The following is a 22,172-nucleotide window of genomic DNA, read 5'->3' as shown; positions in this document are numbered from 1 at the left end:
CCAAATTATGTAACTGTAGGTATGGACCCAGTGGGGAGAAAGATACTTTAAAACACAAGAAAATGTTTTAAAAGTAGTAACAGAAAGTGTGTAGAGCTCATTTGGAATCTAAATGTGATGCATTATATAGTTTTACAAACAATGTTTCTTGGTGACTGATATGTTACTTGTCACGTTCTTCTGCAGTTAATTTATTTAGCTTTCACTGTTTTCATCATATTAAAATAACTTTTAGTCAGTTTAGTTAAAGTATGTCCCATATGTCTGATTAAATGTTTCTTTCTCCATACAGCCTTGTAAATATCTGTAGGAAAATCCAGCCAGTTAAACTGCATATATACTGGCTCGTGGGCAGTATGTGTATGTTTGAGAGAAAGTGTCTGTGTGTGTTTTGTGTGCTGGTTAGGAGAAGGAAAAAATGGGATCAAATTCCTTCACTTTGGCGTCACGCGCAGTCGCCCAATCAGGTTCGGGCTTTCCTGTGCGGCATGGTCGCACTCTTATAAAGCCTGCATGCAAAACGTTTGCTGTTCAAAGCACTCACGCGTTCTGGGGATTGTACTTGGAGACTAGAGAGGAGCACTTTACCGTTTCATCCCACAGAGTTGAAAGTAAACTCTAACCAGCTGGCTCGTTTTTGCCCTTTCCAGTGCGGACACTCTTGCACAAAACGCACTCATCCTAGGAGTCTTTCAGAAACCCGTGCGTAAAGACACTCGCACTCCAAATCGGTTTTACGCACCAGAGCAAAAGAGAATCGGCTGACGTTTTTTCCGCGCACTTCTCTCAGTTGAAAAACTTTGATCATCTTGGCAAAAGGTAAAGTCCATTTAGAGACATTTCCTCTCGCTAGAAAGCAGAAATAACTCTCCCGTTTCACGCGTAATTTGGCACCAAACAGTTTTTCGTATGAATCTCCTCGACCCTTACCTGAAGATGACGGAGGAACAAGACAAGTGTCTCTCTGATGCCCCGAGCCCGAGCATGTCCGAGGACTCCGCGGGCTCTCCGTGCCCTTCCGGCTCGGGATCCGACACCGAGAACACCCGGCCGTCGGAGAACGGGCTGCTCGGTGTGGACGGGGAGTTCAAGAAGGACGAGGACGATAAGTTTCCCGCTTGCATCCGCGAGGCTGTGTCCCAGGTGCTCAAGGGCTACGACTGGACCCTCGTGCCAATGCCCGTGCGCGTTAACGGATCTTCTAAGAACAAGCCTCACGTTAAGAGACCGATGAATGCCTTCATGGTGTGGGCTCAGGCTGCGCGGAGGAAGCTGGCAGATCAGTACCCACACCTGCATAACGCAGAGCTGAGCAAAACTCTCGGGAAACTCTGGAGGTAAGTGAGAATGATCTGCTTTTGCACTTTTAAGCACATTTAAACTTTATTTTCTCTGCAAAACAAATCCGCTGTGGCATTTTCATTATTTACAGAGTCTTGGAATAGAACATTTAAAGTAGTGTCATTTTATTAACTTTTGTTAATGAATGATCCTTATTACGCGCAGACTTCTCAACGAAGGGGAGAAGCGGCCGTTTGTGGAAGAGGCTGAGCGACTCCGAGTGCAGCACAAGAAGGATCACCCTGACTACAAATACCAGCCCCGGCGGAGGAAGTCAGTGAAGAACGGGCAGAGCGAGTCGGAGGACGGCAGCGAGCAGACGCACATTTCCCCTAATGCCATCTTCAAAGCTCTCCAGCAGGCGGACTCCCCGGCCTCCAGCATGGGAGAGGTGCACTCTCCGGGTGAGCACTCAGGTGAGCAGAAAGAAAAATGTTTTTTAGTACCCACAGAAGTTACAGTTCTCTCACTGTTTGAATGTTTGATGTCCACATTTTCTCTGGGGACTGGGAATAGTTAAAAAAATGTATTCCCCACCCCTATTTGTTTGCTTTACTTAACTTAAAACTTTATCAATACAGAAAACATAATCTAAACTGTTTAAATTTTCTTAACTTCCAGGCTCCCAGGGGCCCCCTACCCCTCCCACCACCCCAAAGACTGATGCCAGCTCAGGCAAGATGGACCTTAAGCGTGAAGGTGGCCTCCGCTCTCTGCCTGATGGCCCTGGCGGTCGCCAGCTCAACATAGACTTCCGTGATGTGGACATCGGTGAGCTGAGCAGCGATGTCATCTCCCACATTGAGACCTTTGACGTCAACGAGTTCGACCAGTACCTCCCGCCCAACGGGCACCCTGGCTCTGCTAGCGGCCCTGGCAACACCACGCCTGTCACCTACACCGGCAGCTACAGCATCAGCAGCGGTGCTCCTGTCAGCCCGCAAACAGGAGCCGCTGCAGCATGGCTGGCTAAAAGTCAAAACCAGCAGGGACAGCAGCACACTCTGACCCCCCTGGGGAGTGGAGGTTCAGAGGCAGCTCAGGCCCAGCACAGGACCCAGATCAAGACGGAGCAGCTGAGCCCAAGCCACTACACCGAGCAGCAGGGCTCCCCACAGCACGTCACCTACAGCCCCTTCAACCTGCAGCACTACAGCCCCCCCTCCTCCTACCCAGCCATCTCCAGGGCGCAGCAGTACGACTACTCTGACCACCAGGGGGGCAGCACCACCGCCTCCTACTACAGCCACGCGGGGGCGGGGCAGGGCTCTGGGTTGTACTCGACTTTCAGCTACATGAGCAGCCCCAGCCAGAGGCCCATGTACACGCCCATAGCCGACAACACGGGGGTGCCCTCCATCCCCCAGAGCAGCCCGCAGCACTGGGAGCAGGCTCCGGTTTACACCCAGCTCACCAGACCCTGAGCCGCCCCCCTACCCGCCCCCTGATCCCCGGCAGACTCAGAGACAACAAACAGACATGTACAGCCACACAGATCCGACACACATACAGAACACTTTACTGCAGGGAGAGAGGTCCTCCTCCAGATCTGTTCCCTGAATCAGACACTTGAATAAGAAGAAGAGGAGAGCTGGACTTGTGATTGGCTCACGCCGTGCCTTGCTATTGTATCTTGATAGAAACTATATATATATTTTTAGAGAGATGAAGAGACTTAGGAAAATCCTCTGTGAGGACTTATTGATTGTTGATATTTCAGTAGGTACTGTGTATGTTTCTTTTTTTTTGGTTTATTTCTTCATACGCTGGCAGTTTGTTACCCTTAGGGGTGGAGGATGGGGGGTTGAGTAATTATTTTTACCTGTAGATATAGAACCAAAAAGCTTTATATTTTAAACAGTTCAGCAACTAACCACTCATGGTAGTGCAGTGTCTGGTTCTCTATTCGATTTCAGACCAAGATTTCTGTTGGTTTTTTTTTTTGTCGCCTGCTCTTTTCGCTGCCATTCAGCAAGTATGGTTTGTATTGAAGCTGTTATGCTGTTGATTTGTTTTCTCAAATTATGTGTCATGATCATTGGGCAAAAAAAGCTATTAGGCAATACCGAGAAAGAGAAGCTCGGTTTCACAATGCTGTGTTGTTTTGACAGGGGAGACAGCAGCCCTTTCCACCATCCGTGCCTTGGATTTTTACATTTTCTCCAACTTTTGGTGTGTGTGTGTGCGTGTGTGTGTGTGCGTGTGTGTGCGTGCGCAATGGCCACAGCTGAGATTACACTTACCGTCCAACAGCTTGTGTTTGACAGCCACAGGAAGTCACCTTTGACCCCCCCATCGGGTGCCCCCCCGGCAGTCACCATGCTGGTGTCCAAAACACTCCCTTCACCCCTTCCCTCTGGTCAAACCCAGTTTAAAACTTTATTTATTTATTAGCTTTAATTTTATTTCAAAGTAATTATTTTGCATACTATTCTTATAACTAATGAATTGTCCTCTTTGCAATGTAGGCTACATATATTTTCCCTTTTTTTTTTTTTTTTTTTTTTCAACCCAGGGGGTTATTAGACAAAATGGTACACGTTGTAATCGTCTTTTTTTTTGTTTATTTATCTTATCTAAATGTCTATTTTAAGTATGTATTTGCCTTTTTCTGAGGGTCGGGAGGGACTATCTAACGAAATGTGTACAAATTATTTGTTATTTGTGAATTTCCTTTTGAGTTGGACTTTAAACTATGGCTGAAAGAACTGGAAAATTTTATCTCAGTTACAAGCTTTTTTACACTTTTTCCCCCCGTTTATGCGATCACCGGAGGGATCGTCCATCCTTTCTGCTCTACAAGCTCCATTTCCTTTTTCTCTCAATATCAAAGAACTCATGTTCCCAATACTCTTTTTTTCCCTCTGTGATCTTGCCATGTATTTGTACTGTCTTTAAAGAATCTTTTGTATATGTATTTGCAATAAAAAAAAGAAAATGCTATTAAAAACAAAAGAAAGTTCTGTCGTTTGTCCCTCAGGAAACGTCACCCGAGTCAGTGAAAGGGTTAAAAGAGTGCCAAGAAACAGGACTGGTGTTTGTTTTCCCAGAAGCCTTGTTTTTTCCCCCCTGCTTTTTATTTTCTTCCTCCCTCTCTCCCCGTCAGCTGGTAGCAGCAGGGGGTTGTGAGGCTCTGGGGGACCTGGAGAGGGGCGCTCGGTATTGCAAGTGCTGTAAAACTACTGAAAATAATCGGATTTGATTTCAACAGAAGAAACTTGGGGGAGAAAGAAAGCGGGGTGCTTAGATAAAATCCTGGTGGGGGAGGAATAGATTCATACAAACAGTAATACAAACAGAGTTTTAGGTCAGGATTTGCACTCCATTCATATGATTGGGGTCCTGTGAAAACTCCAGCTCAGGTTACTGTCGTTTTTTTGCTTCAGACGGGCTGTTAAAGCCCACAGAAGTTACTCAGTTACTAGTTAGCACAGTTGTCAAGCTGAAAACTCAGTTGAGAAGAAGAAGACATATTTTATTAATCTCTCTCTTAATCTCTTTTTTTCACTCTGTTATTGAGATAAGATACAGCTTCCAGCAGGGAAATGTGTTTGTTGCAGCAGTAAAGAAGAAGTAAACTGAACAGTAACAGAAAGTAACAGACATAAGTAATGACAGGTACATTCACTGAAATATACTAGAATAAAAATAGAAACTATAGAAACTATACAAGAGTATTTGAAAGAAAAAAATGACATTTTAAAGTGGTATAGTGAGTGGTGCTGAAGAAGTGACGGTGGTGTGATTAATAGCAGCAGTCAACAGGTTCATGTAAAGAGTGTACACCGCAGTAATATATAATATGATTAACTAATGGAACTCAGTGTTTGTCTGCATTAGAAGGGAATGAGACAGTATAAGGTACACCAGAGTAGTAGAACTACAGCATAACATACAGTAAACAATATAACAGCATATTAAGGTACTCTCACACACACACACACACACACACACACACATGACCTATGCATACTTTTGCTTTAAATGGAGCGATGTCCCATGAACAGGTTTGTTGCAGTTCTTCGTCCACATGTGGTGACCCTCTGCTTTCCAAGCCATGTCCACATGGATTGAGCTACCACTGCCACAAGCATCTTATTAATAGTTAAAAAAAAGTTACTTTTACTAGCTTAAAGTAGAATTATGTTTTTTTTTCTTTTTTGAGACCCTGCCAGTGCAATGCTACTAGGACACTATCCATCTGCAAAGATCTAATAACTGCCTTGTTCTCAAAAAAACGAAATATGTCATGATTTAGTCCGACAATTTTATTACATTTGCAAGCTATCAATCAATCAGAGGATTAATCAATGAGTCAATCAATGGAAAAGTAACTGGCAACCATTCTGACAATGGACAATTGTCAGTTGTCTAAAATAGCTGGTTCTAGCTTCTCAAATGTGACAATTTTCTGTTGAACGCTGAACCTAATAACTTTGGGTCTGTAATAAACTCACAAAAAGCTACCTAAGGCTCCTAAGGTGCTCAGTGATCCAGTGAAACCTCTGGCTCAGGAATTCAGAGTGCATCTAAGGAGAATAGTCAGATGCCCTTTTCCTAAAAACCTCCACCACGATAAACGTCTTAAACATTACCCACAGAACGCAGAATGAGATCATTATAAAGTTGAAACAGTTCTGGTAAACGGGATTAGATGTAGTCGTGGGAAGGTCTTTTACTTGAAAGCTGATGTTAATACTGTATATAGACAGGGCATGTGAGGATAGAGTGTGTGTGTGTGTGTGGGGGGTGGGGGGTGCAGCAACGGTCCCCAGCTGGGATCTAACCGGGTACATTGAGGTTATATGGTATGCTTCTTAAACTCTAGGCTACCAGGACGCCTCTCATTATGTTGGTATGGTATTTGTATTGTATTACTGTGTGTTTTGTGTCATTTCATTCAGTATGTTTTCTTGTTGAGCTGTTTGTATACAGCCACATCTCAGGACAGATGTTTTAAACTAAATTTGACTTTAAATGTGGTTGTTTATATCATTGACAACCGTCCCTATAAAAACCACAAAACTTCCCCAGCACTGCGCTGCTTTATGATACCTCTTAAAGGTCCCGTATTCTGCTCATTTTCAGATTCATACTTGTATTCTGGGTTTCTACAAGAACATGTTTACAATGTTCGAAAAACCCATTATTTAATACTGTCTGTCTACTCACCTCAAGTTCTACAAATGTTGGACCTTCTGTGAAGTTCTCGAGGCCTTATATGACACTGACAACAGTGCTGCTTCACATTTGGAGAGGTGAATGAGTGGAAATGTCTGAGCATTATACGATATACATGTTATGGAACAGTGGATTTGTTCTTGGTGCCCCTTCAAGCAGAGCATCCGTTACCCAACTACAGCTATCACAACTAATTAACAAGTGAAAAGCAACATACAGAACTCTCCCTGTTCTTCTTTCAGTTGTTGCTTATTTGCTTTATGAAATATTAGATACTGAATATCTGAGCGGGCACAAGCTGCTCGACAGCAGAGCCTTCTCCTCGGGCCCTCAGTGCTGCCATCTGACAAAGGTCAAGGAGGGGAAACATTGAATGATGTCACGCTGCCGAGGGACCAAACACCATTTTCCTATGATGTAGATTATGTGTTAGGCGACACAATGTTTTCATACTCATTGGAGGCAGCTTTTGAGCACTATTTATGGAGGCTTGAGGAGTCCAACGACTGAGACGGAGATTTAGCCAAGACTCACTTTGTACCGCATGGCTGCTGATGGCCTGACAGCTCCATCCCCATGAGGACTTATTTGGAATAAAAAGGTTTTGGGTTATCGCGGCCACCGGATAATAAAAGCAGCAGTTTAGTAACTAGCCAGTTAAAAGCTTGAGAGTATTTCTGTTACTGATATGTTTTTGAGTTGCCATATTCCAAAAGATTGACTCAGTCGGCTGATTTATCTGTCTACAGGCTCTTGACACACAAACAAAAATGTACTAGAAACAAGATACAGTACACTGACTGCAGCAACACGGAAGAAATATCAATCTGTCTATGGAAAGCTCAACTTGTGCCATTCAGAAAGGTGACAGAGAGGACATATTACATGAATTGCACACAATTTGTGACCTTAAGGTATAACACTGGGGATTGACAGGTAGTTGTTTTTTTGTGACGCACGCACACACTTAAAAAGCTTTGTTTTCTCTTCTATCTTTGCAAATCATGGATCATAGAAAGACATGTTTTGCTAGCATCTAGCCAGTTGCCATTGCTAATGCTTCAACAATGCTACTACTAAAAAAATTTAATAAAATTATATATACATATAAAAAACTCACAAGGAACGTAACATACTTATTTTAACCCAGCCCTTTCTCTTTTACTAAACCTAACCAAGCAGTTTTGTTGCATAAACTTAAATTATTTCTGGCAAACAGTTTTAACTCATTATGCATCCACGACATATTGCAGTATTAAGAGGTTAAGGTCATTTCACATATTTATGTGACTGCACACTCTACCAACTTGGCTGCTCTCTGATGATTCATAGCCAAGGAGACAAAAGACACAAAACATGAAGGAAAAAAAAGTTAATTAAAGTCTTATCTGAAGTAGATTTTAAATGTATGATCCGTAAAATTTTCATCTAGTTCGTTTTCTGTTCTCAGTTACTATCTATCAAAGAGTGAGTTAAATCAATGTATGTTGGATGTACAGTAAATACGCCACCATGTTAGTGACGCTGCTGACAGCGGTTGGACTGCCGGCCCAGATCGTAACAAACGGTTATGCTGCGTTCACTTGTAATCGGCAATCAAGAACTTTCAGCTTCTGTGTCAGGCTTGTAGTAAGGGCAGAGGTGTAATAGGAACATGTGTGTGTGTGTGTGTGTTCGGAGTCAAGAGGGTAACATTGGGAGTCAGACCCAAAGTAGAGAGCTGAATGTGTGTCAATAAAGTTTACAAAAGAGCAGAAAAAAGTCAACTCTGGGCTCTGAAAGAACAGGCCTGTAATTACATCTTGCCACCAAAGAGGTCGCTAGAAACAAGGTATCTTAAATCTTACAGATTATGACATGAAACATTTGTTTAACCATAGTTCAATGCAAGGATAAGGAGATGGCAGTATATCTTTGCTGGTGTGACAGTCAATACAAATCAATGCTGTGCAATATAACATTATTCAAACCCGGCTAACCTTATTTTAAATGCTACAGAATTGAAGATCACAAATATCTCATTGCAGAAATTCACACAATATGAAAACACATTTACATATGATGAAATGATGCAGCTTGAAAGGGCAAATGAAAGGAAACTGCATGTTATGAGATTTCATAACAAGTGGCAGTGGTGGAAGACAAGTGGCAGTGGTGGAAGACAAATTCAGATCTTTTACTTAAAAGGGACTGTGGTATTATTCAACCTGGACCCTATTTCCCCATGTATTTGAACCTAGATGACTAATGGCAACAACATTTATAGAAACAGGTCCAGTATTGAGTGAAATACCTGCAGCCCCAGGAAGTGGACACTGTCCACTATTCGTCCACTAAAAGTTCTTGTTTTTGGCCCTGCATGCTCAGGTTGTTATTTTAGGTGTCTGGCTGTATTCTGGAAAGATGGTGAAGTCTGGTTCTGAAATCTTGGAAGGCGAATTGTTGCCAGACAACAAAAGTGTGGGACTTGAGTAAGTGAGAGAGAGAGAGAGAGAGAGAGAGAGAGAGAGAGAGAGAGAGAGAGAGAGAGAGAGAGAGCGAGAGAGCGAGAGAGGAGGGGTAGTTTGTTGTCTAGGAGAGATTTTAACAAAAACAATGGTTTGTGTTTGCACAATGTTCGATTTGGATATTGTCCAGCTGAAGTTAGTTGTGCTACAAATGGATCCTAACAGACTGGATACACTAGAGCCGCACGGTGATGTGTTGGTTAGCACTGTCGCTTCATAGCAAGAGGGATGCTGGTTCGAATCCCGGCTAGGGCCCTTCCGTGTGGAGTTTGTATGTTCTCCCCGTGTCTGTGTGGGTTCACCCCAGGTTCTCCAGCTTCCTCCCACTGTCCAAATACCTCCAAAGTGCATGGCAGAAGCAATCATCCTATAATGTAGTCAGACACTTAGAATAACCATCTGAGCCTGTCAGCAGCAAAATCAAGCACTTTTATTGGATGTATATTGGCATGTTTAATGTTACAGCTGGCAAAGGTGGATCTAATTTGATTTACTTAATATACAACTGGGTGTCTTAATCTATTATATATTATCAAAATTAAAAGTTAAGTAGCGCAATATTTAGTAAAACGTAGCATAAAATGGGAAATATTCAACAGAGACAAATCATTATCAGATGCATCTACACTGCATCTGAAAGTGTAAACAATGCCGCCTGTCACACTGCAAAACTGGCTATGCGACTTTGAAGCTAAGAATATTGAAACAGTGAAATGGCCAGCCCAGAGTCCAGCTCTAAACCCCATAGAGAATCTCTGGAAAATCCTTGGCGACAAAGTAATGACTAAGAACTAAACCACTAAAGGTACTGAACTGTGGCAGAGACTGAGTCAGAATTGACCAAGATCAAACCAGAGCAGTGAGAAACTAGTGATGTCTTGTGGGAGCAGATGTGCTGAAGTCATTCAAAGCTGTGGCCTCTACACTTCCTGTTCCTTTTTGAATCCTATAGAAGAAAACATTGTTGAAATCTTCTCTTCTGACACAATGGTTACTGTTCTCTAATTTTGCTCACTGTTTTCTTTTTCACAAAATAAAGGTTTTTGTTGAAGTGACTTGGTTATTTAGAAAAGCATGATAGTACAGCAGTGTTATAGCCACAACTTATATTATATTAAAAAAAAATCAAGTGTTTATAACTTATTCTCTAATTTTGATTTCCACTGTATGTGGTTATGATTAATCTTTTATCAGAAAGTGTTGTTCTTAGTTATTGTGTTGGTTTTTTAAACCCTTCTTGTTATTTGCTTTTAAGGGAGTCTATTGTTACACCTGGCCAGGGACTGCAGATGCCTTCTGGCTAAATCTGATATATTTACAGAAATATGTATTTATATGCACTGCCCCTCTAAAATAAATGTAGTTTTTATAACTGCGGTTCAGGAACAGGACCACACGCCTCTTCCACCACCAACGCCCCAGAAAGCAAACCACCTGAATCTCATCAACATAATCACCTGTGCAACATATAAACATGTGTCTTACCCTCTCTCTCTCTCCCCTGTTCGCCTCAGTCTTTGAGAAGAGAGGTAGCATAACACAGAAAACAAGAGAGGGAAAGACAGATGGCTGGATATCAAAAGGTGGAAAGAGTTTTGTTGACTGCGGTCAGAAGCAAGTAGCACATGTTCCCATCTGAAAAAGCCATCAGTCTCCGCATCGCTCACATGACAGGGGAAATGGTCATAACAAGCACGGGACAGATGACATGTTTCATTTGGATCTGTTCCACAGTGGACAGCCAAGACAGTCACATCATATCAGAGGCATGAGCACTGCCGTGGCCTAATACACTGTGATCATAGTGAGTTCCTCACGAGACAAAAAGAGTCACAAGGAAAAGGCCTAGACCGTTCTCATTCCCAGGTCATCGACACTTTGTCACAGCCCTTGATGTCTGACACCGATTTTAAGGCACTCTTTAGCGTCCGTATGACCAATGGCAATATTAGATGATCAGAGAAAACTGCCCGACCACGGCTATGAGATGACATAGTATTAAGAGCGACAAAGTCTGTGCAGGAAAATTCGGGGAAAATGGATGGGTCAAACAAACATAGGACTTTCACCCAGGAGACCACTGTTAATGCCCAGTATGAAATCAAATCTTAACTTTGTCTTATTTTACCTTATGTACCTAACTTGCGTAACGTAGGCCTACTTAACTTACACAGTTGTATGCGTAGAGCTAACCAGAGCGTGAAAAATGAACGCAAGGGGTGATCAAAAGTCTGTATGCGACAGGTTGGGAATGGGAATGGGTTGTAAGGCCACATCTTACCAAATCAGGTTCTTCTTGGTGAATGAGTTCTTCTGGCAAATTAGTCCCCTTCTCAAATTGAAGTTGGGCAGAACTACTGTATGCTGGAGTTACATGAGGTCACAGTTACACGTCCTCATTCCGACTTGTCAAATATGGCCATTTTGTGAAGATACTTTGATGGTGCTTATGCACATCAACCGCAGTTGTTGTTTTATATGTGCTGAACACGTTAATGTTGTAAAGGCAAACAAAACTATGTGGTTAGGTTTAGGCAAGAAAACTGCTAAGTTAGACAACCAAAATACTTGGTTAGGGTTGATCGTGGGTGTGGTTGATATAAGTGCATTTGTAACGTAACTACAGTGACGCATGCGACACAAACTGCGGTCTCCTGGGTGAAAGTCTGGTGCTTGTTTGACCCATCAACCACCCCAACTTACCTCCTCTTTACCGTGGAGCACTTGATCTCAGTGTCTAATATTACAGTGGATGGGTTTACAGTTTAAAGCCTAGTGCGTTAGGCACCAAACACAGAGTGCTGTGATAAAATGGATTTATTTATTGCCCTAGTAATGCAATGGGCTAGTACAAAATAGGTGAACACATGTAGCATGTAGAGCTTGCTTTTGATGCACATATCTTTTTGTTTTTCAAATTTTTGAATTCAATTTCAGGACATGTTCACTGCTTTAAATATTTAACTGTGAATTTCCCTAACCAAAGGAGGGTTTGTTGACCAAATCTGAGCATGTTTTATACGTGTGATTTGGGTCAAGTAACCCCTTAGATTAAGCATCTGCTTTCACTGATAAAAAAACAAAAACATCCTAGGGCCCAAAACAGGATGGCAGCCACAGCCTCTAATCTCCTCCCCCTCAGGCACATCACATAGTTCTAATTTACAACACTGCAAACTCTTAATGAACAATGTTTGTCTTGTTACAGGCATTTGCAGGACGCTGATCACGGGTGACAATGCAGGTCAGCTGGATTCGAACCAGAACTAATCATACAGGCATGTCGGTGTGACGTCAGAGGCTCTGAGTGACAGCACTAACTGTAGGCTGCCGTGCTGATTACCATCCGATACCCCTCCAGACGGGTAGTCCGGTTATAGGCTTGATACGGGTGACAATTAAGGACCACACCATTGTTGGAGTAGTGTGAGGTTTGAGAGATGGGGCATGACAGACGCTGTTGAAACTCGGGTTTTGGTATGAGTGGTGCAGGGAGGGTTGGGAAGAAAGGTTTATCTCATCAATCACTGAGGTCACTATACAATCTGGGTGAAGTGACAGCTAAGAATATAGTTCTGAAAATAACAAGGAATGTAATTTAGGTGAGTTCACTCCCAAAGTACCATCAATTTGGACAGAGACATAGCTGCAGAGTGTTGCAGGGATGATATATTTTTGTAGACCAACCTGGATAGCATCGTCCTGGTTCCCTCAGAAAAAAAACCCAATAGGATTTTTCCGTTGGCTTTTTGGATTATTGTAGAAAATGCGCTCAGTCGCAAAGATAGCACTAGCCTCCAACTTTGAATTTATCGGCGTTATGAATTTTTTAGTCAGATTTAGCCACTTGTTAGCAACTGCCTTTTCAAAGACACATAGCTTCAAAATTTGAAGCCTCAAGCTTTTTTTTTGACCCCTGACCTTATTTCAAGCATTCGGGCCATTCTACCAAATCAATGCCTTTTCTGTCACAAGGACATTGCATACATAAATAAGCATTGATAGTATGTATATACTGTATAGACTATATTATCAAGCAATGTCCTGTACTTTTTTTCATTTTTTTAATTGAGACATAAACTCAATTTTTTTCATCCAAAATTCCAATATGTTAAAATACACACTTTAGTTGTGTCCCCAGGTTTTCACTCAGTCACACTACCATGACACATTCCCCTCTAAAACTTTTGAATTTGCTGCAATGGATAAAGAAAAGTTGATTCATGAAGCAGAAATGAGGGGTTATTTATATGACACCTCCTTCACTTCAAAAACCTAAATAAATGTGTTGTTGAAGCTAAACAGGGTCAGATAAGGTAAAACCAGGGGAGTCTTTAGTGTGTTTATGTGTGTTTGGCAGGACAGAGCATTGGATAGATGGTATGTGAAGTGGCACTGGCTCCTTATTTGTTAAACACATTAGTCTGGCAACATAGGAGTCTGCTGGTATGGGAAATGTATCTGTTTTTTAGAAGCATATTTTACAGCTTGTTCCACATATTCAGTGAACATTTAAGGTTCAGTGTGGACAGAGAGCGTCCGATGTATGTGATAATCAAACACTAGCTCACTCACGGTTAGGACACAGTGTTACTCATATGAAGTATTGTCATTTACTGTTGAAACCAGTGTGCAAAAATAAATGCAATGAGATTGACATTACACATTTTGAGGAGATAAACATGGGTGTCATTAGACGCAGAAAAAGAAAGAAAGTGCAATAACAACATGCAGTTGACACTGATTTAGCAAAATTGTGCGTCTTAACCAAAATGCCATCCAAAAAAAACGGGAACCGGAAGTAAAAAAATGCTAACTCATTTCTGGGTTTTAGAACTCATACATGTAGCAATCTATACGCAGACTGCTGCTGGGAAAATGTCATGGGAACTGCTAACCAGCTAACTGCTAACGAGTTGTTGCTCATTTTTGTTAAAATCCCAAATGTTCAAAAATGATTACCAAGACATGTTGTAGCTACTCATTTATCTTAGAATATAGTAAACCCCAGGAAAAGGAGAAAGTAAAGCAAAACCAGTGCATTAGGCTACAGAAGCTAGTTGAACAGTACGCAATCTAGCTTGATTTGATCCACATATCAGCCTTGCTCACAACCAATTCGCAGTTTGTTAATGTAGAACTGAGACATAAACTGAAAGTGGCAGGCGGTTTGCTATTGTGGGAAGTTTTTCCCAGGATAAAAAAAGAGAAGAAAAAACAATTAATATTCTAAACCAATTCCTTTTTGAGAATCGACCCCCTCCTAACCCATGGGTGGTCTTTTCAAATGCAAAATACTGCACAAACACAGAACTATCGAGGGTTAGATACCAAGAGCCTGTGATGGAGACACAGAGAAAAACAGACAGATGGAGAGAGTGTGTGTATGAAAGAGAGAGAGAGAGAGAGAGAGAGAGAGAGAGAGAGTATGCCGACTACCAACTGTGGAAAATGGAGTATGGTCGAAGCATGCGGGCATAAAGAGATAAATGAGTGAAAAATTGTATGTGGGAAGATTGTTGACAGGCACGATGGAAAAATTGATTGGGCTCTAATTGCTGGCCCTTTAAGTTCTAATTACATATGTGTGTATTTATGTATGCGTGTGTGCGTGCGTACACAAGGCGGCATGTACTCGACAAGGTAGCTGTGTTGTGGTGTTTTTAATTCCTGCTCACAGGCAACATGCCCTAATGAAACAATGACTTTAATTGCATTTCAGCTGCCATCCAGCAACATGGGAAAATGAAAACACAACATGAGGCTCAGTCTCCAAAGAACTCATTATTAAAAACAATGGAGAACTGCATTGTTTTTACTTATTTAGCTGAGGGGCAACAATATGTACTGTAAGAGTTGGCTTTATGGTGCTCCAGGGCTGCTTTTACTTTTTATGATTCTGACTCTGACATACTGTAGTCAAAACATTTGCCAGTACATAACCACATGGGTAGTTATAAACACACATAAACCACACACAAATACACACACACACACACACACACACACACACACACACACACACACACACACACACACACACACACACACACACACACACACACACACACACACACACACACACACACACACACACACACACACAGAGAGAGAGACACACACACACACATACAAATAAATAACTATATAAACCTCCATATCTTTAGGACATTTGACCTCGAGTCTGAGGGCGCCTGTGTTTCCTTCCGGACCCGGTCATGGCCTCTGTGTGTGTGTGTGGTGGTGGTGGTGGGGGCTGACCTCCCTTTACAAACCTCCCTTCCCTCCCAAAAGAAGCCATTTCTGATCGCAGCGGAAACAGTGCATCAGTTTTTACTACACTTTTACACAGTTGGGGGGCGGAGCACATATGCCCAGGTCTCCAGTGGAAACAAGCATCTGTGAGCTGAACAACTACAACTGGAAAGCTGCAGTCAAATCTGTTAAAGTGGACAGGGTTTATTATATTTACTTTAAAGAAACATGTCCATTGCTGACTGCAATCCTTTACCTAAGTAAAGATTCAAACATCGTAGTTTGAAATTACTCAATTTCACTTCAAAGACTTGAATTCAAAATGCAAAGTATTATCAGCAAAATGCAGGCTCCTTAAAGGGTCAGCAAGTCAAGTCGGTAAGTATTTATTAATTAACATTAGTGGCACACTGGAGCACCAAGGATATCGACATTTAAGGGATTTTCATATGTACTAATATACAATTAAGTTCAGTTTTCAATATCACAATCCCTCATTTTTTTCTTTCATGTAAAATTTCAGCTTTACAGTTACCCACGATTCTTAGAGTACCAAAAGCTTCAGTTCCCCAATTACCCACATTGCCAACCGTAGGATCAGAAACATGAGCCAACAATGTAGATAACAAAACACTGTCCATATAGTCACCACATAAATGAGGTAATATATATCACTGTATGTACTGTTTCCACATAGTGTTCTGCTGCACCAAACAACTCCTGGTACAACTTTAACCTTTACTGAGGAATGCAAGGTAAAACCACTTCTCTTGCTACACACAGAGTTTAAATGCCTCACTCACTGGCGGCTTAAAACACTTCCTAGATTTTCTGAGATTCCAACCAGCAACCTTCCTTGAGCACAAGCCTTCCACATCCCAACTGGTCAGCAGCTTAATGGGTGTCTTGAGTGTTCTACCGGGGGTCTTGAATCTTTCTAGTGACTGGTGTGTTGGGGAGGTTTATGAGCTGCTAGGGGCCTTGAGAACTGGACGGTGCTGATACATTTCTGTGAGTAATTTCCCCCTTGTTGAACTCACTGATGGAGATATAAGTGGACGGCACAGTAAAATCACCTCCTGTAGGAATGAAGCTAAATAAATCGATGATGACAACAGCCAATGGTTGCAGCCACAGTCAAATTGGAAAGGGGGAGTTTGTCTGTGAGAACACATTAGTTGATCAGTCTTTGAAAGCCTTACAAATGTAGTTTTTGCTGCATTTTTTTATTTAATTTGATAGCAAACAAGGTAGAGATAGATAGGAAACGTGGGGAGAGAGTGAGTGACACGCAACAAGGTTCCTCAGCTGGAACTAAATCAGGGAGGTAAAGCAATGTGGTCCATCAGGACACTTAACAATTGTCTGATTGCAAAGCATTTGACGAAGAGTCCTGCCAATGGTGTCACACTATTCCACTGATGAACAGGTGGTGGTAACACGCCAGGGTATGCTACAGTGAGAAAGAAGAATGCAGTAAACATGGATGTTTACAATGCTGGATTTTTTACTTTTGGAATACTTTCCAAAGTACGCTCGACACGTTAGTTAGACCTCAATGATTCAGACGATGCATTGCAAATTACACTGAAAGTGTTTACAAGAAAGCCCTCAGTGCCCCTTTAAAGGAGATCACTGTCACTTTTGCTAAACAGAGGCCACTTTGGGGGACAAGTGACAATTGTGAAACATGTTAAACACTAAAAAGAAAAAGGCACAAACAGGAAAAATCATCGAAAGGGTAGTGAATAGATTAGCTAACAGTAGCCACCACATCCAACCACATAAGGCTGTAACAGCAAGACACCTGATTGTATTGAACTGGGAAAGAGTGCACTTCATTGATTGAGTTTAACAATGCATTTGCAAGAAAAAGTGTTATTTCTCCTTTCAAAATGAACTTAGTCCCACTTTAAAATAAATTTCTGAAGCACAGCCAGGAGTGTAACGAATAGCTCAGAAAGGATAAAAAAAGATATTTTGCCCAAAGATTAAAGTTAAAGATGCAGCACACAAATTATTCTCTCTTCACATTATAGATGCTGATGAATTAATTTAACTATCCACAAAAACTAATTTATACCCATTGCCATAAACAGCTTAAATAAACAATGAGCAATGGACAGATAAACCCTGATGCACTGTCACTTTACACGTATCTACAGCTATTAACTTGTTTATATTTTAGAGTTTTTAATCTTCTTCATGTTCAGGAATGGGGCGGCACGGTGAAGTGGTGGTTAGCACTGTCGCCTCACAGCAAGAGGGTTCCTGGTTCTGGGCTGGGGCCCTTCTGTGTGGAGTTTGCATGTTCTCCCCATGTCTGCCAGGTTCTCCGGCTTCCTCCCACAGTCCAAATACATGCACTTGGTAAGGTTAATTGATGACTCTAAAAGGCCCCCAAGCGGTTGAAGATGGATGGATGGATAGTTCAGGAATCGCCATCAGTATTATTTACAAAACACAACTTTTAAAAAGAGTAGATTTTAGCTTCCACTGTCACAGTTATTTTTCACATATTTCTGTCTTATAAGGCTCCTGTTTTTTGGTTGTTGTTATTTTTTAAATCTCTGGGCTCTACCTCCCTCCATCTGTCTCTCTCAACTTTGCCCCCCTCTATCTTCTTCTACTGTTCGTTTTTCTACTCCCACTAATAATTTCCCTTTCCAGTCACAGCTCCTCGAAACACCCACTCCCCTCACACACACACAAGCCAATATGTGAACCACCCTCCCTGCTAAGGAACACACACACGCAAAACTAGCTCACCCATACATACAGAGCCACCACATGAAACAACCTCTGCACTGTAATAGATAGGCAGGGCTTTGGATGGTGACACCACGTATTCATCACTGGGGCTTATCTGCCGGCCGAGTTGGGAGGTTCAGCACAACACAGCCAGATGTAGAGGCAGCAGGGAGGGAGATCATTCTGTCTCTTCGCTCTGCAAACCGCATTGTGCACTGCACCGCATGAGGTGTGGGACATGGAGAGGGGAAGTACCAGCTGTTCTGTACCAGCAAATCAATATTTTGGAGGAGAAACAAAGTGCTCTAAATGGACAGGTTTGCTGGCAGATTTAATGGAGGAAATTGTATCTCCTTTATAAACATCTGGCTACCTTGAAAAATTAGTCCAACATTTTTGGAATTATGCTTAATTGCTTTTATCCCAGGAGTGAGATGATTATTTGTGCATTCACCACAAAGCTGGAGTCAGAATATTTGGCTCTGTCCAAAGTTAAAACGTGTACCCAAAACAAAAAAACACACTCTTGAACATTATTATTAAGTGAATGCATTTTATTTGTATAAATCATACACAAACAGAAAAGCATAACACCTTTCATTTATTTTTTAATTAAATTTCTGGGGTCCACACCTGACTTACAATAGATTACATCATGATGAGGAAACACCTGAAGACATAACAGATTATATGATGGACATTAATTGCATTAATATACATGACAATGACATTCAGTTACAATTAAAAGCCGGTCAACACTGCACATTATATTGGGTAGAAACCATGAACGATAGTTAATATTTGATTTTTTAAATGAATAAGAATTATAGATGATGTGAAGGAGAATATTACAATGCATATGAAACATGAATATTAAAATCTAGCACAGTTACATCTCCTTTCCCCCTGATTATTAAAGTATTTTCTGATTCTGATATATACAGTAATCTAACATCTACATGCCAATAAAATACCTTTGCATATTCTTTTTTAAAGGATGATTATTTTTTTATTAGGTGGAAATATAAAGTGCCAACAGATAATTTTTCTGTTTTAACTTATCAATATGATGTAAATGTTGATTGCACAATGCAATGCTATAGAAAAATGACACCACCAGCATTTCGATTGGTTGTCTATAAGCCTCGCTTTCACTGTCTGCCATCAGGTACAAATTTCGAGCAAAATTATAACTGGCTTTACAGCAAGGAGGAGAAAAGTGTTTGACTTGTGCCTGTACTTATGAAGGTAAGAAAATAATGACATGGAGGTGTCATAGTCTGAACCAAGAGGGCAATCTTATGTTCCTTCCATATTGTCATAACAACGCATTACAGCTTCACTACTTCATTCTTGCCTTTCACAATAACGCACTATGTATATGACATTACCATTACACCACATCACTGCACTGAATTTCATGAAGAGGCAAGTCAACAAAACAGCTTATAACTCAGGTAGCGAAAATGACAGCGGGTGGAACAAGCAAAAGAAAACCAGCCCTGTGGATGGAGAAAAAAACAACAATGTTGTTTCCACTGAGCTAGTCCAGGAAGTAAAAAACCTGCCTTCTTATTAATACTGCCAGGTGTTTCAATCTGCTTTGATCATAAGTGTTTCGCCCTGCCTTATAGCAGCACTGAGATCAGGGTTACTGGTTCAGATTGGGATTTTTACAGTTGTTGCTTTGGACAGTAGCCAGGCAGCCGGCCATGTTCCTAATGGTATGAACAAGTGATGATTCTATCCAGTGACTGGATAACCAACATGAAGAGCTTGGTCTACTTGTTTAATATAAAATTAACAACATAAAATATTTTATCACCGTCTCTGTTGTGTTTGTTTGTAAACAAACGCAGTGTGTCCTGTGTTGTAACGTTAGCTCTTAGGAAAAAAGAAAGAGATCTCTATCTGGTTTTCTTTTCGACAGTGACACTAAAAATTCCACTTAAGAATGCTAGCAGGTAGAATCCTATCTGGTACCACTTTAAGAGATGAATTATTTGAGATTGTTATGGCTGTTATTTTCATGCACAATATGACCGTTAACTCCAACAACAACTGCAAACTGCAACAAGTGTGTTGTTGTGTGTTATTACCAAGCCGCAACCACAGTGATTTTCTGGTTGATCCAATACGGAAGTGTAATCTCTTGTACCAGGTTAGTTTTTTAAAAGTTAAAGTTTATAAATAATTAGGGGTACAACCTCTTCAGTGACAGCCAGCCGCTGGCCCTCACTTCGCCTCAGAGGTATACGTCAGCCAGATGGACATTTCTCCATTCCCCGCACATCACATCAATGCACTTTTCTGGTAAGAGGGACTGAGGTGGAGTCAAAGTCTGACAAGATGGTGGCTTCCATAGGTGAGTACGAGTGGATCAAGTTGAGAGAACGGCCCTCGACGTCAAGGCTATGTTCATTTTTTATATCTTGGGTTATTACAGTAAACTTTTTAGTAAATTTGAAATGTTGCTGTCCTTAAGTTAATGGTACAGCTGAACAATGTGGCCATGTTTGAGGGGCCATAAATCCAAAACAATAAGATGAATGATGCTAAAAAGTTATGTTAAGCTGAGGAGAACTGCAGAGTGGGGTGATAATTATTGGTAGGTTTGTCAATACAAGTGACCCTTTCCACTTTCCGTGTAGGTATTTGATCCACCATTAACAAAAAACATATTAATTAAAGCAGATTGATGGAATCTGATATGGGTTTGAGAAGGAGTAGGAGGGAGAGAATGTCATACTCTTTGTATATATATTTTGTTCATGTATTGCACATGCACGTCTGTTAGGGAGATAACCTTTATGATGTCATCAGCAGTATCTGGCAGCACTCAGTGGTTTTTTCTCACAGACACCAAACCTCACGGATTTATATCGCACCCCAGCCCTTCAAGAAGGGGCTTATCATGAATCGCAAAGTCATGATTTACAGCAGTGGATCACCCCAGAGTGCTCACACAAAATTTCTGATTAACTAAACACATGTTAGAGAGACTTGTAATACTGGGAATAGGGCCAGTCATCTGCAGACAATATTCCTGGATGCAGAAAAAATAAATTAATAGTTGTTGCAGAGTTGACACAAAGGCTGAGTATAGGAGACAATTGATTTTGTAGATAGTTTGCTTCAGCAACAAGAGAGCTTGTAGAACACAGTTAGCCCTGATCCAGGGCCACATACACTGTACATCACTGCATGACTATCTCGCAGAAGTTGGGAATTTTAAGTCACAGATTACCACATGGAATTTGTGACGGGAAGAATATTAAAATTATAAATGTATCGGATAGTAGTAAATGTTCTGTCAGGCCAGTGTAATTTAACAAATAAATCAACTATGAATGAGAAAGGTCTCTTCCATTAGTGTTTAGTGTCAGCTCATGGTGAGGAAGAAATCCTGGCAATATTTGATTGTCCCCTTCTTTTATTAACCTAAATGGAAAAAGAAACCTTTCTCGATGAAAATAGGTCATGTTTTCAGCTACTTCACCCACCTGATGTCATTTCCCAGCTTGTGAGTCATTAGATTCTGTTGCATGTGATGAATTAGTGTTGGAAAACTTATCAAATTTAGTCAACTGTTTTGACTTAATCTCGGATTATAGCCATGCAAAACCATCCTATGTATTATATACTCCCAGATCAGAGCAAGAACACAGTGTGAAATTTAGGCGAAAGGCAAAAGAGACAGTCTTTCCAGGAATAGTCTAATTTGTTCCTTTGTTCATTTATCTCCTCTGTTTTGCACTTTGCGACTGCAAGACTGATTTTAATTTTTGTTTTAATGGTCAAAACAGATATCCTGACTTTTAGGGCCAAGTTCCATGACGTCTTGATCCTAAATTTCCCAGCATGCAACTGAATAGGGCATTTTCTGACATATTCTGATGATATCACAATGGGTTATTTTTTTTCTCTCCAGACTTAACATTATGCAACTGTTTTCACAGGATGACTAGTACTTCCTATAATGGGTTGACTGAACTTGATGTATAAAAAATGTGGAGTACCCCTTTAAACTAAGAAATATGAAGGGCATCTAAGGAACTCACCAAATAGCTGATGGAGACAACCTTAGCTACATAAATTGAGTATATGTATTTTTTCTTGCCCCAAAATATTGTGTTA

General features: G+C 41.2%; 1 protein-coding gene across 1 annotated transcript; it reads left to right on the top strand.

Moving 5' to 3' along the window:
* Window positions 1-557: 557 nt before the first annotated feature.
* On the top strand, window positions 558-3,888 carry LOC310960622 (transcription factor Sox-9-B-like). The gene is made up of 3 exons (XM_083932375.1): window positions 558-1,337; window positions 1,507-1,757; window positions 1,963-3,888. Exons 1-3 carry the CDS (start codon window positions 910-912, stop codon window positions 2,763-2,765), a joined length of 1,482 nt encoding a protein of 493 aa, XP_083788501.1. The 5' UTR covers window positions 558-909; the 3' UTR covers window positions 2,766-3,888.
* The last annotated feature ends 18,284 nt before the right edge of the window (window positions 3,889-22,172 follow it).

The sequence above is a fragment of the Echiichthys vipera genome (assembly GCF_963691815.1).
Source record: "Echiichthys vipera genome assembly, chromosome: 18".
NCBI lineage: Eukaryota > Metazoa > Chordata > Actinopteri > Perciformes > Trachinidae > Echiichthys > Echiichthys vipera.
This window is presented reverse-complemented; position numbering and strand designations above follow the sequence as displayed.

Bases quoted from the DNA above. Each gene is read 5' to 3' on its own strand.
- LOC310960622 (XM_083932375.1), top strand. From the start codon at position 910: ATGAATCTCCTCGACCCTTACCTGAAGATGACGGAGGAACAAGACAAG. The intron at 1,338-1,506 runs GTAAGTGAGAAT...TATTACGCGCAG, and splicing joins ACTCTCGGGAAACTCTGGAG to ACTTCTCAACGAAGGGGAGA. The intron at 1,758-1,962 runs GTGAGCAGAAAG...CTTAACTTCCAG, and splicing joins CTCTCCGGGTGAGCACTCAG to GCTCCCAGGGGCCCCCTACC.